The sequence below is a fragment of the Oncorhynchus clarkii genome, chromosome 6 (assembly GCF_045791955.1).
Source record: "Oncorhynchus clarkii lewisi isolate Uvic-CL-2024 chromosome 6, UVic_Ocla_1.0, whole genome shotgun sequence".
NCBI lineage: Eukaryota > Metazoa > Chordata > Actinopteri > Salmoniformes > Salmonidae > Oncorhynchus > Oncorhynchus clarkii.
In genome coordinates this window covers 33,749,765-33,771,885 of record NC_092152.1, presented here as the reverse complement: position 1 = coordinate 33,771,885, position 22,121 = coordinate 33,749,765, and the positions used below count along the sequence as shown (strand labels likewise).

The 22,121-nt window shown below is 44.3% G+C and overlaps 1 protein-coding gene across 1 annotated transcript in view; it reads right to left on the bottom strand.

The window, feature by feature from the left end:
* Positions 1 to 2,805: 2,805 nt before the first annotated feature.
* The window catches only part of LOC139411037 (tricarboxylate transport protein B, mitochondrial-like), a 32,478-nt gene continuing 13,162 nt past the window's right edge, over positions 2,806 to 22,121 (bottom strand). The window contains exons 2-9 of the mRNA XM_071156828.1: positions 16,128 to 16,235; positions 15,485 to 15,584; positions 11,273 to 11,411; positions 10,551 to 10,635; positions 4,280 to 4,384; positions 3,850 to 3,965; positions 3,656 to 3,729; positions 2,806 to 3,484 (exon numbers count right to left, since the gene is read on the bottom strand). Coding sequence (XP_071012929.1) covers positions 3,370 to 3,484; positions 3,656 to 3,729; positions 3,850 to 3,965; positions 4,280 to 4,384; positions 10,551 to 10,635; positions 11,273 to 11,411; positions 15,485 to 15,584; positions 16,128 to 16,235 — 842 coding nt within the window. The 3' untranslated portion in view covers positions 2,806 to 3,369. The remainder of the gene's footprint in view (positions 3,485 to 3,655; positions 3,730 to 3,849; positions 3,966 to 4,279; positions 4,385 to 10,550; positions 10,636 to 11,272; positions 11,412 to 15,484; positions 15,585 to 16,127; positions 16,236 to 22,121) is intronic.

Below are 22,121 nucleotides of genomic sequence, written 5' to 3'. Positions count from 1 at the left end.
ACAGGTGGGAATAAACACTACTTAAATATGATCCCCAATTAGAGACAACGATTACCAGCTGCCTCTAATTGGGAATCATACAAATCACCAACATAGAAAATTAAACCTAGAACCCCACATAGAAATAATAAACTAGAACACCCCCCAGTCACGCCCTGACCTACTCCACCTTAGCAAATAAAGGCTCTCTGTGGTCAGGACGTGACAACTACAGAAGGACAATAACCTAAAACTAGGCCAAATCTACACTGGAGTTACTACCAAGAAGACAGTGAATGTTCCTGAGTGGCCGAGTTACAGTTTTGACTTAAATGTTCATGAAAATCTGTGGTAAGAACTGAAAATGGTTGTCTAGCAATGATCAACAACCAATTTAACCAAGCTTGAAGAATTTTGAAAATAATAATGGGCAAATGTTGCACAATCCAGGTGTGGAAAGCTCTTAGACTTACCCAGAAAGGCTCACAGCTGTAATTGCTGCCAAAGGTGATTCTAACATGTATTGACTCTGAGGGTTGAACACTTACACTGTATCTAATCAAGAGATATTAGTGTGTTTTTTTTGTTTTGTTTTTTATAAACGTTAGAATTTTTCTTCCACTTTGACATTAGAGTATTTTATGTAAATCGTTGACAAAAATGACATTTAACTCCATTTTAAGCTACTTTGTAACAAAATGTGGAAAAGGTCAATGGGTGTGAATACTTTCTGAAGGCACTGTATATGGCCACCACAGCTACTATTCACGAACATTATCTTGTAAATATAGTCAGAGCCATTATTCAGTTGAGATTGAATGAACCCCAGGTAACACTCTCTTGTTTGAATGCATAAACCACCTCAAAATAATGGTGCTGTAACTATAAAAATGAATTAATTGTTTCTTTCACTTTCAGATTTCCAGATGGGACAGCTACAGTGATTATATCCCTGACCTCATGAAAGGGGAGTAGGAGGGAGGGAAATACACACACACACACACACACACACACACAAACAACACATTTTCCTACAATTGGAAAAACTTAGTGGTTATTTATTGGTTATTGGTGTAATACCACCTTAGATTTAGAGGTTATAATAACGTAAGAAACACAGTGCATTCCTCTAGGGATTTGTAATGACATCCATTTAATTTTGATGGTGAGATTATGATATTTTAGACAGTATATGGTGAGGAGGAGACTGAGGCCTCCCATACCTTACAGTACATGTTGTATATACAACACTATGTAAAAGCAGAGTCAAAACAGTCAGTATACTGTTACCGACAACACAAAGGCTCTAAAAGCAAAGTAATGCGTTTCCTTTTCTATTCCATCGATGCTAAATAAAACCATATTTTCTTGTTATAGATTTGACTACAATCGTCAGGGCAGATATTTGTGCAGATTCAGAATGGTCTTACATATGTTACCATGACTACAACACATAGCAATTGAAGATTGTGGCAAAATACACTTTATGATCAAGACCCTGAAAACCCAGATGAGATTGATAAAAAAAAAATTGGAATGGGAAGGTTCCCTCAAGTTTCCAACTTAGAACAATGCTGAACTGTCTGGAATGCAACCATCTGTGGCAGGAGGCAATCTGAGCTGGGAACCTGAGTTACTGTATGGTTGAGCCCGAATGGAGACCAGTAGTGATATACCAAAGATTTTTTATAACTAAATCAAGATAGACCACAGCCCGTCGTTTCAGATGGGAACATATGAGTCATAGTGGGCAGAACAAGCAAGGAGGTGGGCAGAGCCAAGCACGAGCTAGCGTTCTAGAAAACATCTGCATATTTCTGTTAGGGAACGCCTACTCTGTTAATTTGGCCGGTGCGATAACCAATATGACTTTGCATTCCTTCTAAACAACATGATTTAAAAAAACTTTGACAATGGCTAAAGTCTACAAAACTTAGTCAACTCTATTCATAACAGGTTATAGTTTTGGGAACAGAAAACTGTATTGAGATCAAATGTTTCATCGATGAGAACATTTGCAGAATGTAGGCCATAATCCATCTCGTTCCATTTTCTACCACTGCGCGCCAGTGGGCTTTCTCTCACTACCATATTTGGTAGTGAATGGAAACACCAAGTGGATGCTTCATATTTATACATCCAGTGAAATATCTGTCTCATTGTTCTATCTGTGGATATACCATACAGGAACAAAAAAAATGCTGTGACCTCTTGCACCCACCCACCCAATCCATACAGTACTGTAATGTTAACACCATGAAGCATTCGCTTCCAAGTTAGAACTGTACATAACACGGCACAGTATAACAGCGTGTCTCAAACAGAGACTCGTTACTACACATTCAACATTCAATAAGTACATTGAAAAGACTCTGATCAATATATTATGAATCAATATATATTATTTACCCATTTTTCTCTTCTCTTGGTAAGAATATATTACTCTATGTATACGTTTCACTTGAGGAAAAAGACGCTAGCCATGGCCAGCCCAAAAGGGAGAGTGGTATTACAGTAGAACTGTGACAATAATTAGTATCATTTGTCACAACTTGGCAGCTTGCTACTGGATGGGCTTGGCATCTGGAACTGAGTAAAACAATATACTCAGCAATTAAACATTAATAGTCAACCATAATATGCATTATAAAAATACAAATCATATCACACAAGTAAAATGATTGCATAAAAGGGTTGGTAATAAATTCTCAAAAGGAGGGTGGGTATAAGTTACAATTCATGTAGTTGCTACTGTAACTGTTACTGTAGCTAGACCCTCAGGTCAAGGCAGAACCACTATGCTTTAACTCAGGATGATATGGTACCCACTACCATACAGTTAACTCATTATGATAGTGTAATTAATTTACGTAGATATAAAAAAAAAAAACATAATATATTTCAGTGTTCTTTAGTCCAGGTCCTGGAGAGTGACATTACGTGCAGGATTTTGTCCTAGTTTAGCGCTACACCTCATTCAACTCATGGAGGCCTTGTTTGGAAGAATCAGGTGTGTTAGTGCAGGGATGGAACAGAAGCCTGTACACTTTGTAGCTCTCTGGGACAAGGGTTTGTGACCACTGCATCCAAATAGGTAGGCTATGTCCAAATAGATATTATTCATATGACAGCTTTCACTCCGCTTACAGCTCAGCTGGTGAGTACAGTTATGGGTAGAATGCGTCTGAAATGGCACTCCATTCCCTACACAATGCCCTACTTTTGACCAGAGCCTGATGGTCCTGATGGGAGCCTGATGGGTCAAAAGTAGCACACTACTGTATATAGGGAATAAGGTGTTGTTTGAGACGCAGACTGGTAGAAGGCTCAGTTGTCCAGTCACATCGTGTTTGGCCCAGTGAGGTCAGAAGAGGCTTCAGCCCTGCCCCCTCACTCTGTCTTCCAGACCGTGTTGAGAACCTTGACCACCTCCTCATAGATGATGAAGACGATGGCCACATCCAGGCACACACGACCCAGCCGAGGAACCGTCCCCTTATAGAACCTAGAGAACACAGAACAAGGAGAGTAGAACATCATATACGTAGAACTCAGGATCTCTATGGAGTAGAACCTCAGGAATGAGACGGAATGAGCAGTAAACAATACCATTAGGTTCCTTAAGGGAGTTATACATAACGTTTGATCGTATAGAAGTGTATAGTGGTGCACTTACGCTCGTACACCCTCGTGTCTCATGATCTTCAAGGCACAGTCCAGCGTACTCTTATACTTATGAGACTCCAAACCCTTAGAGAGAGAAAGACACAGGGTTATGGACAGGGGTGGAGTTACGCCATACATGTATTTCAAACACATTCAATCCTTTCAGATGTACACAAGTGCCTGTAGCGGTACCCTATCCTGTACCTGCATCCTGGTCTTGATGACATCTAGGGGGGTGTTCCCAAACACGCTGGCTGCTCCTGCGACGGCTCCAAACGTTCCCGTCACCACAGGGTTAATAGCCTTATTGGGGTTATCCCCTGGGGAAAGGAGATACGGACAGAATGCTCTTTCACACTCACCCAAGTGGGATATACACAGTACGCTTATCAAAGTGAGTACCTTTTTACAGGTGACCACTAGAGGTCAGCATTGTCTGTGTGGTGTCGACAGGCATCCAGGGCCGGTATTCATAAACGTGTCAGAGTAGGAGTGGATCAGGTCCCTTCTGTCGATGCAATCATACTCATTGTGATCTAAAGGCTAAGCTGATCCCCAATCAGCACTACTACTATGAGACACTTGATACATATGGCCCCTGGAATCCTGATAATGATGGCTGACACTCCCGTACCTTTGTACCAGTTCCTGAGGGAGGTCATGACATAGAAGCGGATGGCCTGGTTGGAGCCCTGTTTCAGGACGGTGGCCGTCAGACCCTGGTACGTCCCCTTAATACCTGGGGGACAGTAGCAGAGAGCAGCAGTTAGCATCACTGGATGTAGTAGCAGCATTATGCACTACCCTCTTTAAAGAGTGACTGAACGCACCAATTCTGCATGGGTATTTCTGTTTCTCATTAAGAAAAATAAGATTTCAATCTTGGGGGTGTTGGTTCAATGTGGCAGTTACTGATCTTTGTCCCCCATGAGACACCATAGCTACAAAGCCAGTATCACTTCCTCAAAATTGGCAGAATTAATTTAAGAGAACTCAATAAATCTGTAATTCATTTTTGAATCTAGCTAATGTGTTTGGTGCAGTATTTCTCAAGTTCAAAAATATGTGATGTGTTCTCTTCTATAAAAAAAGTTGTCTCCACTGTGCTGCCAGGCAGGTCTGTCTCCCTGTCTGTGTGATCTGACATACTATTGAATAGACCGCAATCACCACAGCTGTTTATCCCATGGTTGTGGGCAAGTGGGCATTGTCAAAATCAAAACCCAACCCACAAGTACACTGAGTATACAAACATTAGGAACACCTGCTCTTTCCATGACATAGACTGACCAGGTGAATCCAGGTGAAAACTATGATCCCTTATTGATGTCACTTGTTAAATCCACTTCAATCAGAGTAGATGAAGGGGAAGAGACGTGTTAAAGAAGGATTTTTAAGCCTTGAGACCATCGACATGGAGTGTGTATGTGTGCCATTCAGAGGGCGAATGGGCAAGACAAAAAATGTAAGTGCCTATGAACAGGGTGTGGTAGAAGGTGCCAGGGGCACTAGGTTTGAGTGTGTCAAGAACTGCGACGCTGCTGGGTTTTTCACGCTCAACAGTTTCCTGTGTGTATCAATAATGGTCCACCACCCAAAGGACATGCAGCAACTTGACACAACTGTCGGAAGCATGGGAGTCAGCAGGGGTCAGAAAACCTGTGGAATGCTTTCGACACCTTGTAGAGTCAATGCCTAGATGAATTGAGGCTGTTCTGGGGGAAAAAGGTGGTGCGACTCAATATTAAGATGTTTCTAATGTTTTGTATACACAGTGTAAGTCATGACGAACTCTTGCACACAAATCTCAGTTTTGGATGATAGTGATTTGATTTAGACATTACAGACAAAAGTCTTGACAATTACATACATTTAAAAACATTAACAAGTAGTGTGTATCAGTTATACATATACACCACAGTTCAAAAGTTTGGGGTCACTTAGAAATGTCCTTGTTTTTGAAAGAAAAGCACATTTTTGGTCCATTAAAATAACATCTAATTCATCAGAAATACAGTGTAGACATTGCTAATGTTGAAAATGACTTTTGCAGCTGGAAACGGCTGATTTTTAATGGAATATCTACATAGGCATACAGAGGTCCATTATCAGCAGCCATCACTCCTGTGTTCCAATGGCACGTTGTGTTAGCTAAGCCAAGTTTACCATTTTAAAAGGCTAATTGATCATTAGAAAACCCTTTTGCAATTATGTTAGCACAGCATTTGTCGGTTCGACTACAGGCTCAAAATGGCCAGAAACAAATAACTTTCTTCTGAAACTCGTCAGTCTATTCTTGTTTTGAGAAATTAAAGCTATTCCATAGAAAGAGGAGTGGGAGTGACTGTAACGGTGTTCGTCTATAGGAGGAGAAGAAGCGGACCAAAGCGCAGCGTGGTGGTTACTCATGTTCTTTAATTAATGGAAACTGAACGATACATGAAATAACTTAACTCTACAAAACAACAAACGGAACGTGAAAACCTATACAGCCTATCCTGTGACAACAAACACAGTGACAGGAACAATCACCCACAAACAAACAGTGAAACCCAGGCTACCTAAGTATGATTCTCAATCAGAGACAACTAATGACACCTGCCTCTGATTGAGAACCATACTAGGCCGAAAACATAGAACTGACCCAAAACATAGAAAAACGAACATAGACTGCCCACCCAACTCACGCCCTGACCATACTAAATAAATACAAAAACAAAGGAAATAGAGGTCAGAACGTGACAGTACCCCCCCCCAAAGGTGCGGACTCAGGCCGCAAAACCTTGACCTATAGGGGAGGGTCTGGGTGGGCGTCTGTCCGCGGTGGCGGCTCTGGCGCGGGACGCGGACCCCACTTCGCCATTGTCTTAGTCCGCCGTATTGTCCGCCTCCGTGGCTTACTCCCCATGCCCACCCCTCTCAATGACCCCACTGGACAGAGGGGCTGCTTGGGACAGAGGGGCAGCTCGGGACAGAGGTGAAGCAGCAGCTCGGGACAGAGGGGCAGCTGCTCGGGACAGAGGGGCAGCTGCTCGGGACAGAGGGGCAGCTGCTCGGGACAGAGGGGCAGCTGCTCGGGACAGAGGGGCAGCTGCTCGGGACAGAGGGACAGCTGCTCGGGACAGAGGGACAGCTGCTCGGGACGGAGGGGCAGCTGCTCCGGGCGGAGGGGCTCTAGCGGCCCCTGGCTGACTGGCGGCACTGGCGGCCCCTGGCTGACTGGCGGCACTGGCGGCCCCTGGCTGACTGGCGGCACTGGCGGCCCCTGGCTGACTGGCGGCACTGGCGGCCCCTGGCTGACGGGCGGCACTGGCGGCCCCTGGCTGACGGGCGGCACTGGCGGCCCCTGGCTGACGGGCGGCACTGGCGGCCCCTGGCTGACTGGCGGCACTGGCGGCCCCTGGCTGACGGGCGGCACTGGCGGCCCCTGGCTGACGGGCGGCACTGGCGGCCCCTGGCTGACGGGCGGCATTGGCGGCTCCTGGCAGACGGGCGGCACTGGCGGCGCTGGGCAGACGGGCGGCACTGGCGGCGCTGGGCAGACGGGCGGCGCTGGCGGCGCTGGGCAGACGGGCGGCGCTGGCGGCGCTGGGCAGACGGGCGGCGCTGGCGGCGTTGGGCAGACGGGAAGCTCCGGCAACGCTGGAGAAGAGGAAGGCCCTGGTAGCGCCGGAGAGGCGGGAGACTCCGGCAGCGGCGCCGGACAGGCGGGAGGCTCCGGCAGCGGCGCCGGACAGGCGGGAGGCTCCGGCAGCGGCGCCGGACAGGCGGGAGGCTCCGGCAGCGGCGCCGGACAGGCGGGAGGCTCCGGCAGCGACGCCGGACAGGCGGGAGGCTCCGGCAGAGGCGCCGGACAGGCGGGAGGCTCCGGCAGAGGCGCCGGACAGGCGGGAGGCTCCGGCAGAGGCGCCGGACAGGCGGGAGGCTCCGGCAGAGGCGCCGGACAGGCGGGAGGCTCCGGCAGAGGCGCCGGACAGGCGGGAGGCTCCGGCAGAGGCGCCGGACAGGCGGGAGGCTCCGGCAGAGGCGCCGGACAGGCGGGAGACTCCGGCAGAGGCGCCGGACAGGCGGGAGACTCCGGCAGAGGCGCCGGACAGGCGGGAGACTCCGGCAGCGCTGGAGAGGAGGAAGGCTCTGGTAGCGCCGGAGAGGCGGGAGACTCCGGCAGCGCTGGAGAGGAGAGAGCCCCTGCAAGGATGGGCCGGAGAGACAGCCTGGTACGGGGAGCTGCCACCGGAGGGCTGGTGCGTGGAGGTGGTGATGGATAGACCGGGCCGTGCAGGCGCACTGGAGCTCTTGAGCACCGAGCCTGCCCAACCTTACCCGGTTGAATGGTCCCGGTCGCCCTGCCAGTGCGGCGAGGTGGAATAGCCCGCACTGGGCTATGCAGGCGAACCGGGGACACCGTGCGCAAGGCTGGTGCCATGTAAGCCGGCCCAAGGAGACGCACTGGAGACCAGATGCGTAGAGCCGGCTTCATGGCACTTGGCTCGATGCCCACTCTAGCCCGGCCGATACGCGGAGCTGGAATGTACCGCACCGGGCTGTGCACCCGCACTGGGGACACCGTGCGCTCCACAGCATAACACGGTGCCTGCCCGGTCTCTCTAGCCCCCCGGTAACCACAGGAAGTTGGCTCAGGTCTCCTACCTGGCGTAGCCATACTCCCTGTTAGCCCCCCCCCAAGAAATTTTTGGGGCTGACTCCCGGGCTTCCTTGCCAACCGTGTTCCCTCATATCGCCGGCTCCTCTCTCCGGCTGCCTCTGCTCTCCTCGCTGCCTCCACCTGTTCCCATGGAAGGCGATCCTTTCCCGCCAGGATCTCCTCCCATGTGTAGCAACCCTTGCCGTCCAACACATCATCCCAAGTCCATTCCTCCTTGTGCCGCTGTTGCCCGTTACCACGCCGCTTGGTCCTGTTGCGGTGGGTGATTCTGTAACGGTGTTCGTCTATAGGAGGAGAAGAAGCGGACCAAAGCGCAGCGTGGTGGTTACTCATGTTCTTTAATTAATGGAAACTGAACGATACATGAAATAACTTAACTCTACAAAACAACAAACGGAACGTGAAAACCTATACAGCCTATCCTGTGACAACAAACACAGTGACAGGAACAATCACCCACAAACAAACAGTGAAACCCAGGCTACCTAAGTATGATTCTCAATCAGAGACAACTAATGACACCTGCCTCTGATTGAGAACCATACTAGGCCGAAAACATAGAACTGACCCAAAACATAGAAAAACGAACATAGACTGCCCACCCAACTCACGCCCTGACCATACTAAATAAATACAAAAACAAAGGAAATAGAGGTCAGAACGTGACAGTGACTGTCCAATAAAAATACAAGATTAAGATGGGCAAAAGAACACAGACACTGGACAGAGGAACTCTGCCTAGAAGGCCAGCATCCCAAAGTCGCCTCTTCACTGTTGACATTGAGACTGGTGTTTTGCAGGTACTATTTAATCAGCTGCCAGTTGAGGACTTGTGAGGCGTCTGTTTCTCAAACTAGACACTAATGTACTTGTCCTCTTGCTCAGTTGTGCACCGGGGCCTCCCACTCCTCGTTCTATTCTGGTTAGAACCAGTTTGTGCTGTTCTGTGAAGGGAGTAGTACACAGCGTTGTACAAGATCTTCAGTTTCTTGGCAATTTCTCACATGGAATAGCCTTAATTTCTCAGAACAAGAAGTTCTTTGTTTCTGGCCATTTTGAGCCTGTAATCGAACCCACAAATGCTGATGCTCCAGATACTCAACCAGTCTAAAGAAGGCCAGTTTGATTGCTTCTTTAATCAGAACAACAGTTTTCAGTTGTGCTAACTTAATTTCAAAAGGATTTTCTAATGATCAATTAGCCTTTTAAAATTATAAACTTGGATTAGTTAACACAACGTTCCATTGGAACACAGGAGTGATGGCTGCTGATAATGAGCCTCAGCCGTTTCCAGCTACAATGGTAATTTACAACATTAAAAATGTCTACACTGTATTTCTGATCAATTTGATGTTATTTTAATGGACCAAAAATGTGCTATTCTTTCAAAAACAAGGACATTTCTAAGTGACCCCAAACTTTTGAACGATAGTGTATGTCAGTTCATACACACAATAAGTAGGTCACATGGGGAGAGGCGCTGTGCCATGAGGTGTTGCTTTATTTGTTTTTTGAAACCAGGTTTGCTGTTCACTTGCGCTATATAAGATGGAAGAGAGTTCCATGCACTCATGGCTCTGTATAATACTGTACTTTTCCTTGAATTTGTTCTGGACCTGTGTACTGTGAAAAGACCCCTGGTAGCATGTCTGGTGGGGTAAGTGTGTGCGTCAGTGCTGTGTAATACGTTGACTAGGTAAGCAATTAGGAATTTCCAACACGTGGATGCTTCTTATAAAAACAAGAAGTGACGCAGTCAGTCTTTCCTTAACTCTTAGCCAACAGAGATGCGCATGCATAGAAATAATATTAGCCCTCTGATTACAATGAAGAGCAAGAAGTGCCGCTCTGTTCTGGGCCAGTTGTAGCTTAACTAGGTCTTTCTTTGCAGAACTTGACCATATAAACAAAATGAACCTACTTGCATATTTTAGTCAATTTTGGTACTGTAAATGTTTCTGACTAAAATCGATGTCACATAAGCCGTTTTCAATGAGAGAAGTTGATTCTCAAGTTTCGTTCATCTTTAAACAATAAATGTCAGTCTGAATCTCAAATGACACCCTATTCCCTAGTGCACTACTTATAGCCCCCTATATAGGCAATAAGGTGTCATTTAGGACATATACATGGCCTTTGTTGATCGTTCAAGGTCAGGGTGGTAGGATCAGATTACCCTCCCTAAACCCTAGCCTTAAATCAGTGTCTAGTCTAGGGCAACTTCCCCCTCCTCCCTTACCTTGGGTTCTGATGATCTCCCTGACTCCATGGTAGAAGCCTCTGTATTTGGGGTTGGCTGAAGACTGGTCGTGGATGAATTTAACCTTGAGAGAGAACACAGGGACAGCTTAATCACCAAACATACAAACATACATACAGACGGACGGGCGGGTGGGCGGGCAGGCGGGCAGGCAGGCAGGCAGTATTATTAAGAAACCCAACTGTGCTCCAGGAAAAAGAGAACTATCATGTTTGTTTTTTTTCCTTTATTGTATTATTAGTTTGACAGAGCACTAAGAGCAGTCAGACAGCCTTGAGAGATGTTCTTGTCTGTCTGACCTTTAATTCAGAGAATATTAAAGAGTATGATTGAAGGAAATACATTCCTGGAAGGCTCGGGTCAACCCTCATTCAGCTGTTGGATTAGATTTGTAACAAATAGAGACTGATTTGGGATGAGGTCTTCCTATTCAGAACAAAAAAATGATCAGCTAGTCAGCTGACTCCTTACCAGTGGGTAGGGGGTATCAGTGACACCAAATCTGAGAGGGGAGTGGGGGGGATAAAGACAAGAGAGGAGAGAGGAGAGGGGGAGAGAGCGAGAGACAGAGAGAGGTGGGTATGGAGGAGAGGAGGAGGAGACAGGAAAAGGACAAGGGCTATAGAGGAGAGGAGGAGAGAGACTGGAAGAGGAGACGGAGCTATAAAGAAGGCGATAGAGATGCTCCGTCTCAGACATACCTTGACAGTCTCCATGGGACAGACTATGACTACAGCCTCCATGACTCCAGCACCAAGCCCACATAACAGACCCCTGGTGCTGTTCAACTTCCCTGCCTCATCACGGGCATGGTTACTGAGATACTCAAACACGCCAAACCTGAGAGGGGAAGATGGAGAGAGATAACATGTTAGTATACAGCCCCGTCGATTAGTTCAATCAATGTTGTTCTCATGAGAGTGAGAGTCATTGATAACAAGCAGAGTTGTTGTTGCTCAGGTTTGAGACTGGTACAGTGATATCAGGAAGAGGAGTTAGGCTTGATTCTAGACTTGAGTTTGAATATTGTCTAAAACAGTGGTCAACAACGGGTCGATCACAATCTACTTGTTCATCTCCAATGCATTTCTAGTCGATCGCCAAACATTTCTGTAAAAAAAAACAACGATAAAGCCTTGTGGTTCTATTTTTTTTATTCGTCTCGCGCGCTGTTGCTGGGAGGTGCGGCCAATTCAACTGCCGTGCGCGCCGGGTAGGCAAACTGTTGCCATTTCATGTGTCTGAAGGTACAAACTCTGCCTTCCTGGAGAGGAAATCAAGCGCACTATGCTACCACTGGCCAATCAGATTGCTCAGATGACCGAGTCCGCAGTAACGTAGCAGGCATAAAAGAAAGCTACGGCAAAATTGATACTGTGAGTTTTCAAAACGTTTAAAACCATGACTAGAGAGAGACTGTCAACGAATACAGCAAAAAGCTGCTGTTTTTATGAGTGAGTTCATGTTTAAGTTCTCACTCAGCACTGTCAACACTTTGTATTCAACACTTTTATGAGTACGAAAGTTTATCCATAGGCTTGAGTTGTTGTTCTTATTAGTGGCTTGGGTCTTTTTTAATATCATGGGATATTTCACTTTCTCTGTTCACAGGAGTAACAACATGAATTTGTGGTGCGACTCGAGTTCGCCATCAGCTGGAAGACGGTGTCCCTTTTTGGTCAGTGTCAGTGGAGGAAAGGGAGAGCGGAGGGATGTTGAGAGACGGACCCCCAGTCTGCTGCTCTCTCCCTCGGCTGAGACTGACCATCAGATACAGGAACAATCAGCCCAGTAACATAAAAAGCACATTATTTAAATGTATGTTCACTCATCTGTGCCTCACAAGTAATACAACAATGGTCGATTACCGGTGTGATCATATAGCCTACCTCAAATTGTTGAATATAATTTTTAAAAATGTTCTGAACAACAATTCATTGGCAGGTAAATTCAAGCAAAGCCAGTATGCAGTGATAATGTATTTGGCCTATAGCTTACTGCACAAACCTCATTGCTACAGTACTGTTTTTAATGTGTTATTGTTGCATAGGCTTACATTTTTTAAGTCATGTTAATAAAAAATAAGAGCGGTAGATCTTGGCATGCATTTTGACTCAGAAAGTGATCTTGACTCAGAAAATGTTGGTGACCACTGGTCTAAAATCGAAGCCTAGAATTTCATAGAATATCAGACTAGAACCTTCAATCTAGAAAGTTTTAGAATCATAATTAGAATCTCATTAGACCCTCTATAGAATATCCCTCTATCCTGGCTCCTTGTTACCTAGGTGACAGTAAAACACAGACTGATACTGTATAACTGTGAAGATGAGAAGGGTCAGAGTTGCTGATATCTCTGGATGAGATATGGAAACAACAAAGAGTCTTCAAAGAGTTCTAACTCCACTGGACACCTTAGAGGAAGCCAGGTTGGGTTTAATCAGCTGATGAGCAGAATTTCACAACAGTTTCCTCTCTGAGCATCATACAACTGCTTAGTAATCTTAGTAGAAGTCTTTTCCCAGTCCTATCACTAGTAAACAATGCCACTTTATACAATGTTTACATACCCTACATCACTCATCTCATATGTATATACTGTACTCTATACCATCTACTGCATCTTGCCTATGCCGTTCGGCCATCGCTCATCCATATCTTTATATGTACATATTGTTATTTATTCCTTTACACTTATGAAATTGTGAACTTGTGAAATTGTTAGATTACATGTTAGATTTTACTGCATGGTCGGAAATGGAAGCAAAAGCATTTCGCTACACTCGCATTAACATCTGCTAACCATGTGTATGTGACCAATCAAATGTGATTTGATTTGAGGCAAGAGGCAAATGACTTTGTTTGATGCCCAGGTGAAGTGAAACAAACTGCTAATGTTGCAGAATGTTTTACTACCCAGCAGGTAAGGCACATCCTTGTTTAAAAATGTAGCCATAAAGTCTGATGACTCAGCAAGCAACGGATGCCCAGCAACTGCTACCATGAAAGCGAGCTGAGCGTTCTGTCTCACCCCAGGAGTGTGTGTATGTGTGTGTTAAGTTTCACTGTAATCAGTTAGGAGATGCTGTGCCAGGGAGTCCTTCACTGGGAAGGTTATTTATAGCAGGAATTGGATTGTGGTGATTTCAGGACCAAACACAACATGGAGGAAGAGAGGAGGAGAGGGGAAGGAGGGGAGAGGGGGAGGAAAGACACTTTGCCACTTAGTGTTGATTAAAGGTTTGTTTTCTTGTAACCTGGTAAAAGAAAATACTGATATTTTAGTGTGTTAATTCATTGTGTTACCATTGTCTCGTTATCTATTTGTTAATTTTATACTTTTTAACTGCATTGTTGGGAAAGAGCTCGTAAGTAAGCATTTCAAGGTAAAGTCTACACTTGTTGTATTCGCAGCATGTGACAAATAAACATTGCAAGATCAGGCGGGTTTCATGAGGCTAGGTTTCTTGTGCCTCTGCCTTCTCACCCGAGAGTTTCTGGTCTGACCGATGTCTTCTTGTCTGTCTCGGACGTTGACGGTCTGTCTCTATCTCGGGTGTGTCTCTCTGTTCTATTTCCTCATCTCTTCTCCCTCCACCCCTCCTTTTGCTCTCACTCTCTTTCGCTCTCTTTTTTTTGCCTCATTTTTTTTGTTCATTAAAATGCAGCATCTGTTTCTCTGTCTCTACTCAATCATGTTTGTTTGTTTGAGTGATAGCCGCTTCACAACTCACATACTCTGTAGTGCAGGAACACAGACACGGCCTGGCAAACAAAAGGCAATGATGCCTTTATAAATTGAAACAGGTCTCTCTCTCTCATCCACCTTAATTGGACTGCAAGGAAGTGGCAGTATAGTTTTTTTCATTATACTATACCTTACATCACCCCAATAAAATTACTTCAATGTGCTAAGGCTAAACTACCTCCTCTCTTTAGCCAATTCCAAGTGACAGATTTTTTTAAATCATCCCAACATGATGGATAATAGCTGGGCCGGCAGCCAAAGTCCAGGATGAGTCAGAGGCACCTTGGTCGTCACAGAGACCATGGCACATCTCCTAAACCCCATTAGGGCTCTATCTGCAAAGTCAGTTACCCCTCTCCAAGAGATGAGGGTTGAAGGGAGGTATTTGGGAAAGAAAGGATGAGGGGAAAAGGAAAGGGGTGGATGAGAAGGCAGGTGGAGTTAAATGGGAGGATGAAAAAGGTCAGTCTCTCTCCACTAAAGCCCAGTGTCACTCTGGCCTCACCCTCACCACTCTCTTATCTCCATAACTCCCCGTCCTTCCCCCCACTTCTCCACACTGTACATAACAGGCAATCAGCTAATGGGATGGGGGAGATGGTGAGAAAGGGGAGAAAATGATGGATTGGTAGGGGGAGGTGGACAGAGGGAATGGGAGAAGAAAAGCACTCCCTTCTTTTTTCGTAACCCAATTATGTAAAGCATACACACACACACACACACAGCTGTCAGACTAGACAGATGATGTGGCCTACTCTTGTTGCCCTGTCCTCTATGCTCTGTTTCCCTACTGAGCCCTTCCGTGAGGCTGACTGACTGACTCACACACACACACACCAACAGGTTTTCCTCTCTGTATCTCCACTGATACAAGAATTGGCAGCTCTGCTCCGCATGGCTGAGTCTGTCCACTCTAAAGACAGGCTCTGTGCTGTAACACACATACACACAAACAAACACATTCAGAGAAAGAGAGATGCTAAATACCCCTGTCTGAGACTGAGGTCTCCATAGAACGGTTGTGTGTGGAATAAATATAATCTCTGGGAAAGAATAACATAATTACACACAAGACCAGCGGGACATTTCAGCTATGTATTGTGGGTAATAGACCAAAATAATTGGTGTGTGTGTGTGTGTTTAGGGCTAGATGCCATCCACATACCTGACAGCTGATTTGGGTATGGATCCGTAGAGCAGTGAGCTGAGTCCTCTGTACAGTCCTCTCACCCCGTGACCCTGTACCGTCTGCTTTACACAGTCACCTACACACACATCGATACATGAACACACAACCAGCTATGGACACACAGAGAGTATTCAAATAACTTCATATTCACACATGGAGAGAGAACTCCTTGACGAACATAGCTATTTAGTATGAGGCAGAGACAGCTGTGTGCAGGGCTCATTAAGATGGTCTCAGATCCTCAGAGCTCCAGCCAAGAGAAGCCAGACTGACTGACTGTGTGTGTGTGTGTCATACAAACAAGTAGCGTGACAGCCTGCCAGAATCACTAATGCACCTGAGGATGGTGGGTAATTTGATAATTAGATCCTAAGAGGGACAGAGAAAGAGAGAGAGGGAGCGAGATAGTGAGAATAAGAAATGGAGCGTGAGCAAGATATAGAGAAAGATGGAGATGAATTGATTTGGTCGACACACTGGCGACCTTGTATCTCAGAAAGGTTAGATGCATCGGGGAAGAAGAGGTAGAGAGGTATGAAGGGAGATGGATAGAGAAAGTCGTTGTGTTGCCGGGTGAGAGGACACACACACACACACACACACACAGTCAGACACTCACCGATGCCCCTGTATTTTGGAGGGTTGGCCTTCTCGTCCAGCTGTAGCTGAGTCTTCACATACTCAGTAGGGAAGGTGATACAGATCTCTATACCCCCTGCTATACCACCTGTAGAAAACACAGAGCGGAGGTCAGATAAAGCTTTACAATCTGTAGAATGAGATGGACAGAAAGGAAAGCGACATTTAGTTACTGTAAATGTAAATGGCATCAGACTTGAACCAAACGCAAACGTTGTCGAACCGTCTGTGCTTGCTGGGGTTCTGTATGTCATCGTCATTTTGTAGCGAATTAGTCTGAACTATGCAGAAAACAGAGAGCATTGGTCAGCTACATCTTATCAACCAGAAGATTCCTTTTGTGAATCTTTGGGTAGCTAGTCTTTGGTACCAGACTGTTGGTGCCAACAAATTGCCTTCTACAATGACAGGCTGGCTAAAGCAGGCATTCACTTTGGGCAGAGCCAGTACATCATGGATCATAACAATAACCCTAAATATGGCTGCCATCCGTAAACCTTAAAAGCCCAGAGAGTGTGAGAGGAATGTAATGTACTGGATAAAGATGGATGGAGCCGTTTTCTTTATGCATGAACCTGTAGCTATTAGGTCCAATGAACGAAGAACAAAATAATGAATGAATGATGTAGGATGTTGGACAGCTCTATATTGTGGATTAGTTCAGAGGATGGGGATGAGAGTGTTAAGAGCAGCACTATGGCAGATGAGTCACTTAGAAAAGAGGGAAGGGAGGGCGAGAAGGAGAGGAGAGAGGGAGGAGAGAAGGCTGACGTTAATTAAATGATCTGCTCTGTCCAGAGGGAGGGGCTCCATTACACAGGCCAAGACCTCCATTAGCTCAATGACACACAGAATTACCCCATTTTCATTTCTTCTCTCTTTCTCTCTCGCTCTCTCGCTCGCTCTCTCTCTCTCTCACACACACACACACACACTCACATTCAAATCCCAGAGGCCCATCTGTATAAAGAAATAATGGGAAGGGTTCAGATATGTCATCTAACTGTGTGACAGCTTGGCATCCATCCAACTTCCGCCGTTATTGTAGGCCAAACCTCTCTATCTCTTCCCTGCAGCACTTAGAATGACATTATTCTGGAGGTGATAGGAGATATATTTAACCCATTACATATACAGAAGATATAGAAGGATTTTAAGTGGTTGCTGGTTATATTTCAGTTAAATTACACATTGATGTATGGTTGAGTGAGAGTATTCAGAAGGGCTTAATGCATTTGCACAGTATTTTCCTCAGCCAAGATAAGGTTGTACAACAGTCTAGAAAGCTAAGTCATGATCCCTGTACACACACACACACACACACACACACACACACACACACACACACACACACACACACACACACACACACACACACACACACACACACACACACACACACACAGCTCTAATTCCTCTAATCCCAGTGTTAAGTAAGGTTCAGCAGATCACATGAGGTCTACTATATTTCACACTAACACACTGACCCAGGATGTACAGTGCCTTGCGAAAGTATTCGGCCCCTTGAACTTTGCGACCTTTTGCCACATTTCAGGCTTCAAACATAAAGCTATAAAACTGTATTTTTTTGTGAAGAATCAACAACAAGTGGGACACAATCATGAAGTGGAACGACATTTATTGGATATTTCAAACTTTTTTAACAAATCAAAAACTGAAAAATTGGCAGTGCAAAATTATTCAGCTCCTTTACTTTCAGTGCAGCAAACTCTCTCCAGAAGTTCAGTGAGGATCTCTGAATGATCCAATGTTGACCTAAATGACTAATGATGATAAATACAATCCACCTGTGTGTAATCAAGTCTCCGTATAAATGCACCTGCACTGTGATAGTCTCAGAGGTCCGTTAAAAGCGCAGAGAGCATCATGAAGAACAAGGAACACACCAGGCAGGTCCGAGATACTGTTGTGAAGAAGTTTAAAGCCGGATTTGGATGCAAAAAGATTTCCCAAGCTTTAAACATCCCAAGGAGCACTGTGCAAGCGATAATATTGAAATGGAAGGAGTATCAGACCACTGCAAATCTACCAAGACCTGGCCGTCCCTCTAAACTTTTAGCTCATACAAGGAGAAGACTGATCAGAGATGCAGCCAAGAGGCCCATGATCACTCTGGATGAACTGCAGAGATCTACAGCTGAGGTGGGAGACTCTGTCCATAGGACAACAATCAGTCGCATATTGCACAAATCTGGCCTTTATGGAAGAGTGGCAAGAAGAAAGCCATTTCTTAAAGATATCCATAGAAAGTGTTGTTTAAAGTTTGCCACAAGCCACCTGGGAGACACACCAAACATGTGGAAGAAGGTGCTCTGGTCAGATGAAACCAAAATTGAACTTTTTGGCAACAATGCAAAACGTTATGTTTGGCGTAAAAGCAACACAGCTCATCACCCTGAACACACCACCCCCACTGTCAAACATGGTGGTGGCAGCATCATGGTTTGGGCCTGCTTTTCTTCAGCAGGGACAGGGAAGATGGTTAAAATTGATGGGAAGATGGATGGAGCCAAAATACAGGACCATTCTGGAAGAAAACCTGATGGAGTCTGCAAAAGACCTGAGACTGGGACAGAGATTTTTCTTCCAACAAGACAATGATCCAAAACATAAAGCAAAATCTACAATGGAATGGTTCAAAAATAAACATATCCAGGTGTTAGAATGGCCAAGTCAAAGTCCAGACCTGAATCCAATCGAGAATCTGTGGAAAGAACTGAAAACTGCTGTTCACAAATGCTCTCCATCCAACCTCACTGAGCTCGAGCTGTTTTGCAAGGAGGAATGGGAAAAAATGTCAGTCTCTCGATGTGCAAAACTGATAGAGACATACCCCAAGCGACTTACAGCTGTAATCGCAGCAAAAGGTGGCGCTACAAAGTATTAATTTAAGGGGGCTGAATAATTTTGCACACCCAATTTTTCAGTTTTTGATTTGTTAAAAAAGTTTGAAATATCCAATAAATGTCGTTCCACTTCATGATTGTGTCCCACTTGTTATTGATTCTTCACAAAAAAATACAGTTTTATATCTTTATGTTTGAAGCCTGAAATGTGGCAAAAGGTCGCAAAGTTCAAGGGGGCCGAATACTTTCGCAAGGCACTGTACAGGTCAGTATGTCTACAATAGGCTTCATTCATTCCAGACACTACTACAGTTTTACCTGTGAAGGCTATTGGTGAAGCAGTGTCATGTTACAAATTTGCTAAATGTACTATATGGTACAAATTTGCAAAACATATGATGTGTTACGAATTCCAATTGTTGTGGTTAACGTTAGCTAGGTGGATAACGCTAACATTAACTAGCTAGCCAACGTTAGCTAGGCTAGGGGTTAAGGGTTAGGCTTAAGGTTAGGAGTTAGGTTAAAGGGTTAAGGCTAGGGTCATGGGAAGGGTTAGGGGAAGGGGAGGGGATAGCTAACACCCTAAGTAGTTACAAAGTAGTAAGTAGTTGAAAAGTTGCTAATTAGCTGAAATTATAAAATTGTCTGTGATGAGACTCGAACAGGCAACCTACTATTCTTATGTTTTTACCTTAAGTAACGTTCTGTCTTATGTAACCATACCAACCGTAACATATCATACTAATTTGTCTCCTGGATTTACTACGTGACATCTAGTCTATGAGACCAGTCTGATCTGCAAGCTGTTGGCTAGAGTGCACATGCCAAGACCAGAGTAGGCACATTTGCTATTTAAGGCAAATGCTATGGATACACATTGACATTGACATTTTTATTAGGTACATGAAAACTTAAACGAAAAAAATACATTTTGTGTGCACTACTTGATTTTTATCTGCAACAAATCCTTTTGGTAAACAACCTGGTCTCAGAGCATTTTGTATTATTCTGTAAGGAAATCCGAGACACTCAATTTAGTATGATATGTTACGTTTCGTTTGGTATGTATTAATTTGTGGATGTCCATCACCCATTTCGTACGATATGTTACGAATTACAATTAGTACAATATGTTACGAATTTGGGTTGTGGCTAGGGGAAGAGTTAGCTAACATGCTAAGTAGTTGCAAAGTAGCTAAAAAGTAGTAAGTAGTTGAAAAGTTGCTAATAATGTGATATGTCTGTGATATGATTCAAACTCTCAACCTAAATAGAGCCCATCCAACCCTGTCCACCCTTACTCTATATAACCCATCGACAAATCATTCTCTTTTACAACCATCCCTCACGCACACACACACACACACACATACTCCACCCTTACAAAGCAGATTTACAGTGCTTTCAGAAAGTATTCATACCCCTTGACTTATTCCACATTTTGTTGTGTTACAGCTTGAATTCAAAATGTAAATTTATTTGAAAATGTATTGAAAATTAAATCCATAAATATACAATTTAAAGTTCTGTAATCCCACCCCTGAGTCCAGACTTTGTAGAAACAGCGATTTCAGCCGTGAGTCTTTTGGGGTAAGTCTCAAAAGTATTCCACACCTGGATTGTGCAACATTTGCCCATTATTCTTTTCAAAATTCAAAAGGCACTCACACATCTGAGCTATCTTTTTTGCAGGTGCATAGTAACAGTTGAATAAAATGAATTATGAATTAATGCCACCATTTCAGATTACTCTGACATTTTTTTCACGCTGTACCCAATGATTTATGAAAACTTGCTTGATGTGTCGATGTCCTCATTGTGTTTTTACAGGCGTGTTTAATATGTTTTATATACACACTTTATTCGAATACTTATGAAAAACACATTGTTATATTTGGTGAAACGTACTTATTTTCCCTCAACTCCAACCCCATTTGATACATTGAATGGATGTGGGTGGATCTATGTCTACATAAGGATGCTAATTGAAAAAAACTCACAAAAGCTCTGACGAAGGCCTTGAGGACGATACGTAAAGTTTCTTAAAGAGCAGTGTTGCTATCAAGGGCAGTGTGCGGGATTCTTCTTTTTTCCCATTATTCTTTTCACAATTCTTCAAGCCCTGTCAAATGAATTGTTGATCATTGCTAGACAACCATTTTCAGGTCTTGCCATAGATTTTCAAGTAGATTTAAGTCAAAACTATAACTTGGCCACTCAGGAACATTCACTGTCTTCTTGGTAAGCAATTCAAGTGTAGATTTAGCCGTGTTTTAGGTTATTGTCGTGCTGAAAGGTGAATTAATCTCCCAGTATCTGGTGGAAAGCAGACTGAACCAGGTTTTCCTCTAGGATTTTGCCTGTGCTAAGCTCCATTCCATTTCTTTTTTTTCCTTCTGAAAACTCCCCAGTTCTTAACGATTACAAGCATACCCATAACATGATGCAGCCACCACTATGCTTGAAAATATGGAGAGTGGTACTCAGTAATGTGTTTTATTGAATTTCCCTGAAACATAACACTTTGTAATCCGGACAAAAACTTTATTGCTTTGCCACATTTTTTTTGCAGTATTACTTTAGTGCCTTGTTGCAAAGAGAATGCAAGTTTTGGAATATTTTTATTCTGTACAGGCTTCTTTCTTTTCACTGTCAATTAGTTTAGCATTATGGAGTAACTACAACTTTGATGATCCATCCTCAGTTTTTTCCTATCATGGACATTAAACTCTGTAACTGTTTTAAAGTCACCATTGGCCTCATGGTGAAATCCCTGAGATGTTTCCTTCCTCTCCAGCAACTGAGTTATGAAGGACACCTCTATCTTTGTAGTGATTGGGTGTATTGATACACCATCCAAAGTGTAATTAATAACATCACCATGTTCAAAGAGATATTCAATGTCTGCTTTTTGATTTTTACCCATCTACCAATAGGTGCCCTTCTTTATGAGGCATTGGAAACCCTCTCTGGTCTTTGTGGTTGAATCTGTGTTGAAAATTCACTGCTCGACTGAGGGACCTTACAAATAATTGTATGTGTGGGGTACAGAGATGAGGTAGTCATTCAAAAATCATGTTAAACACTATTATTGCACACCAAGTGCC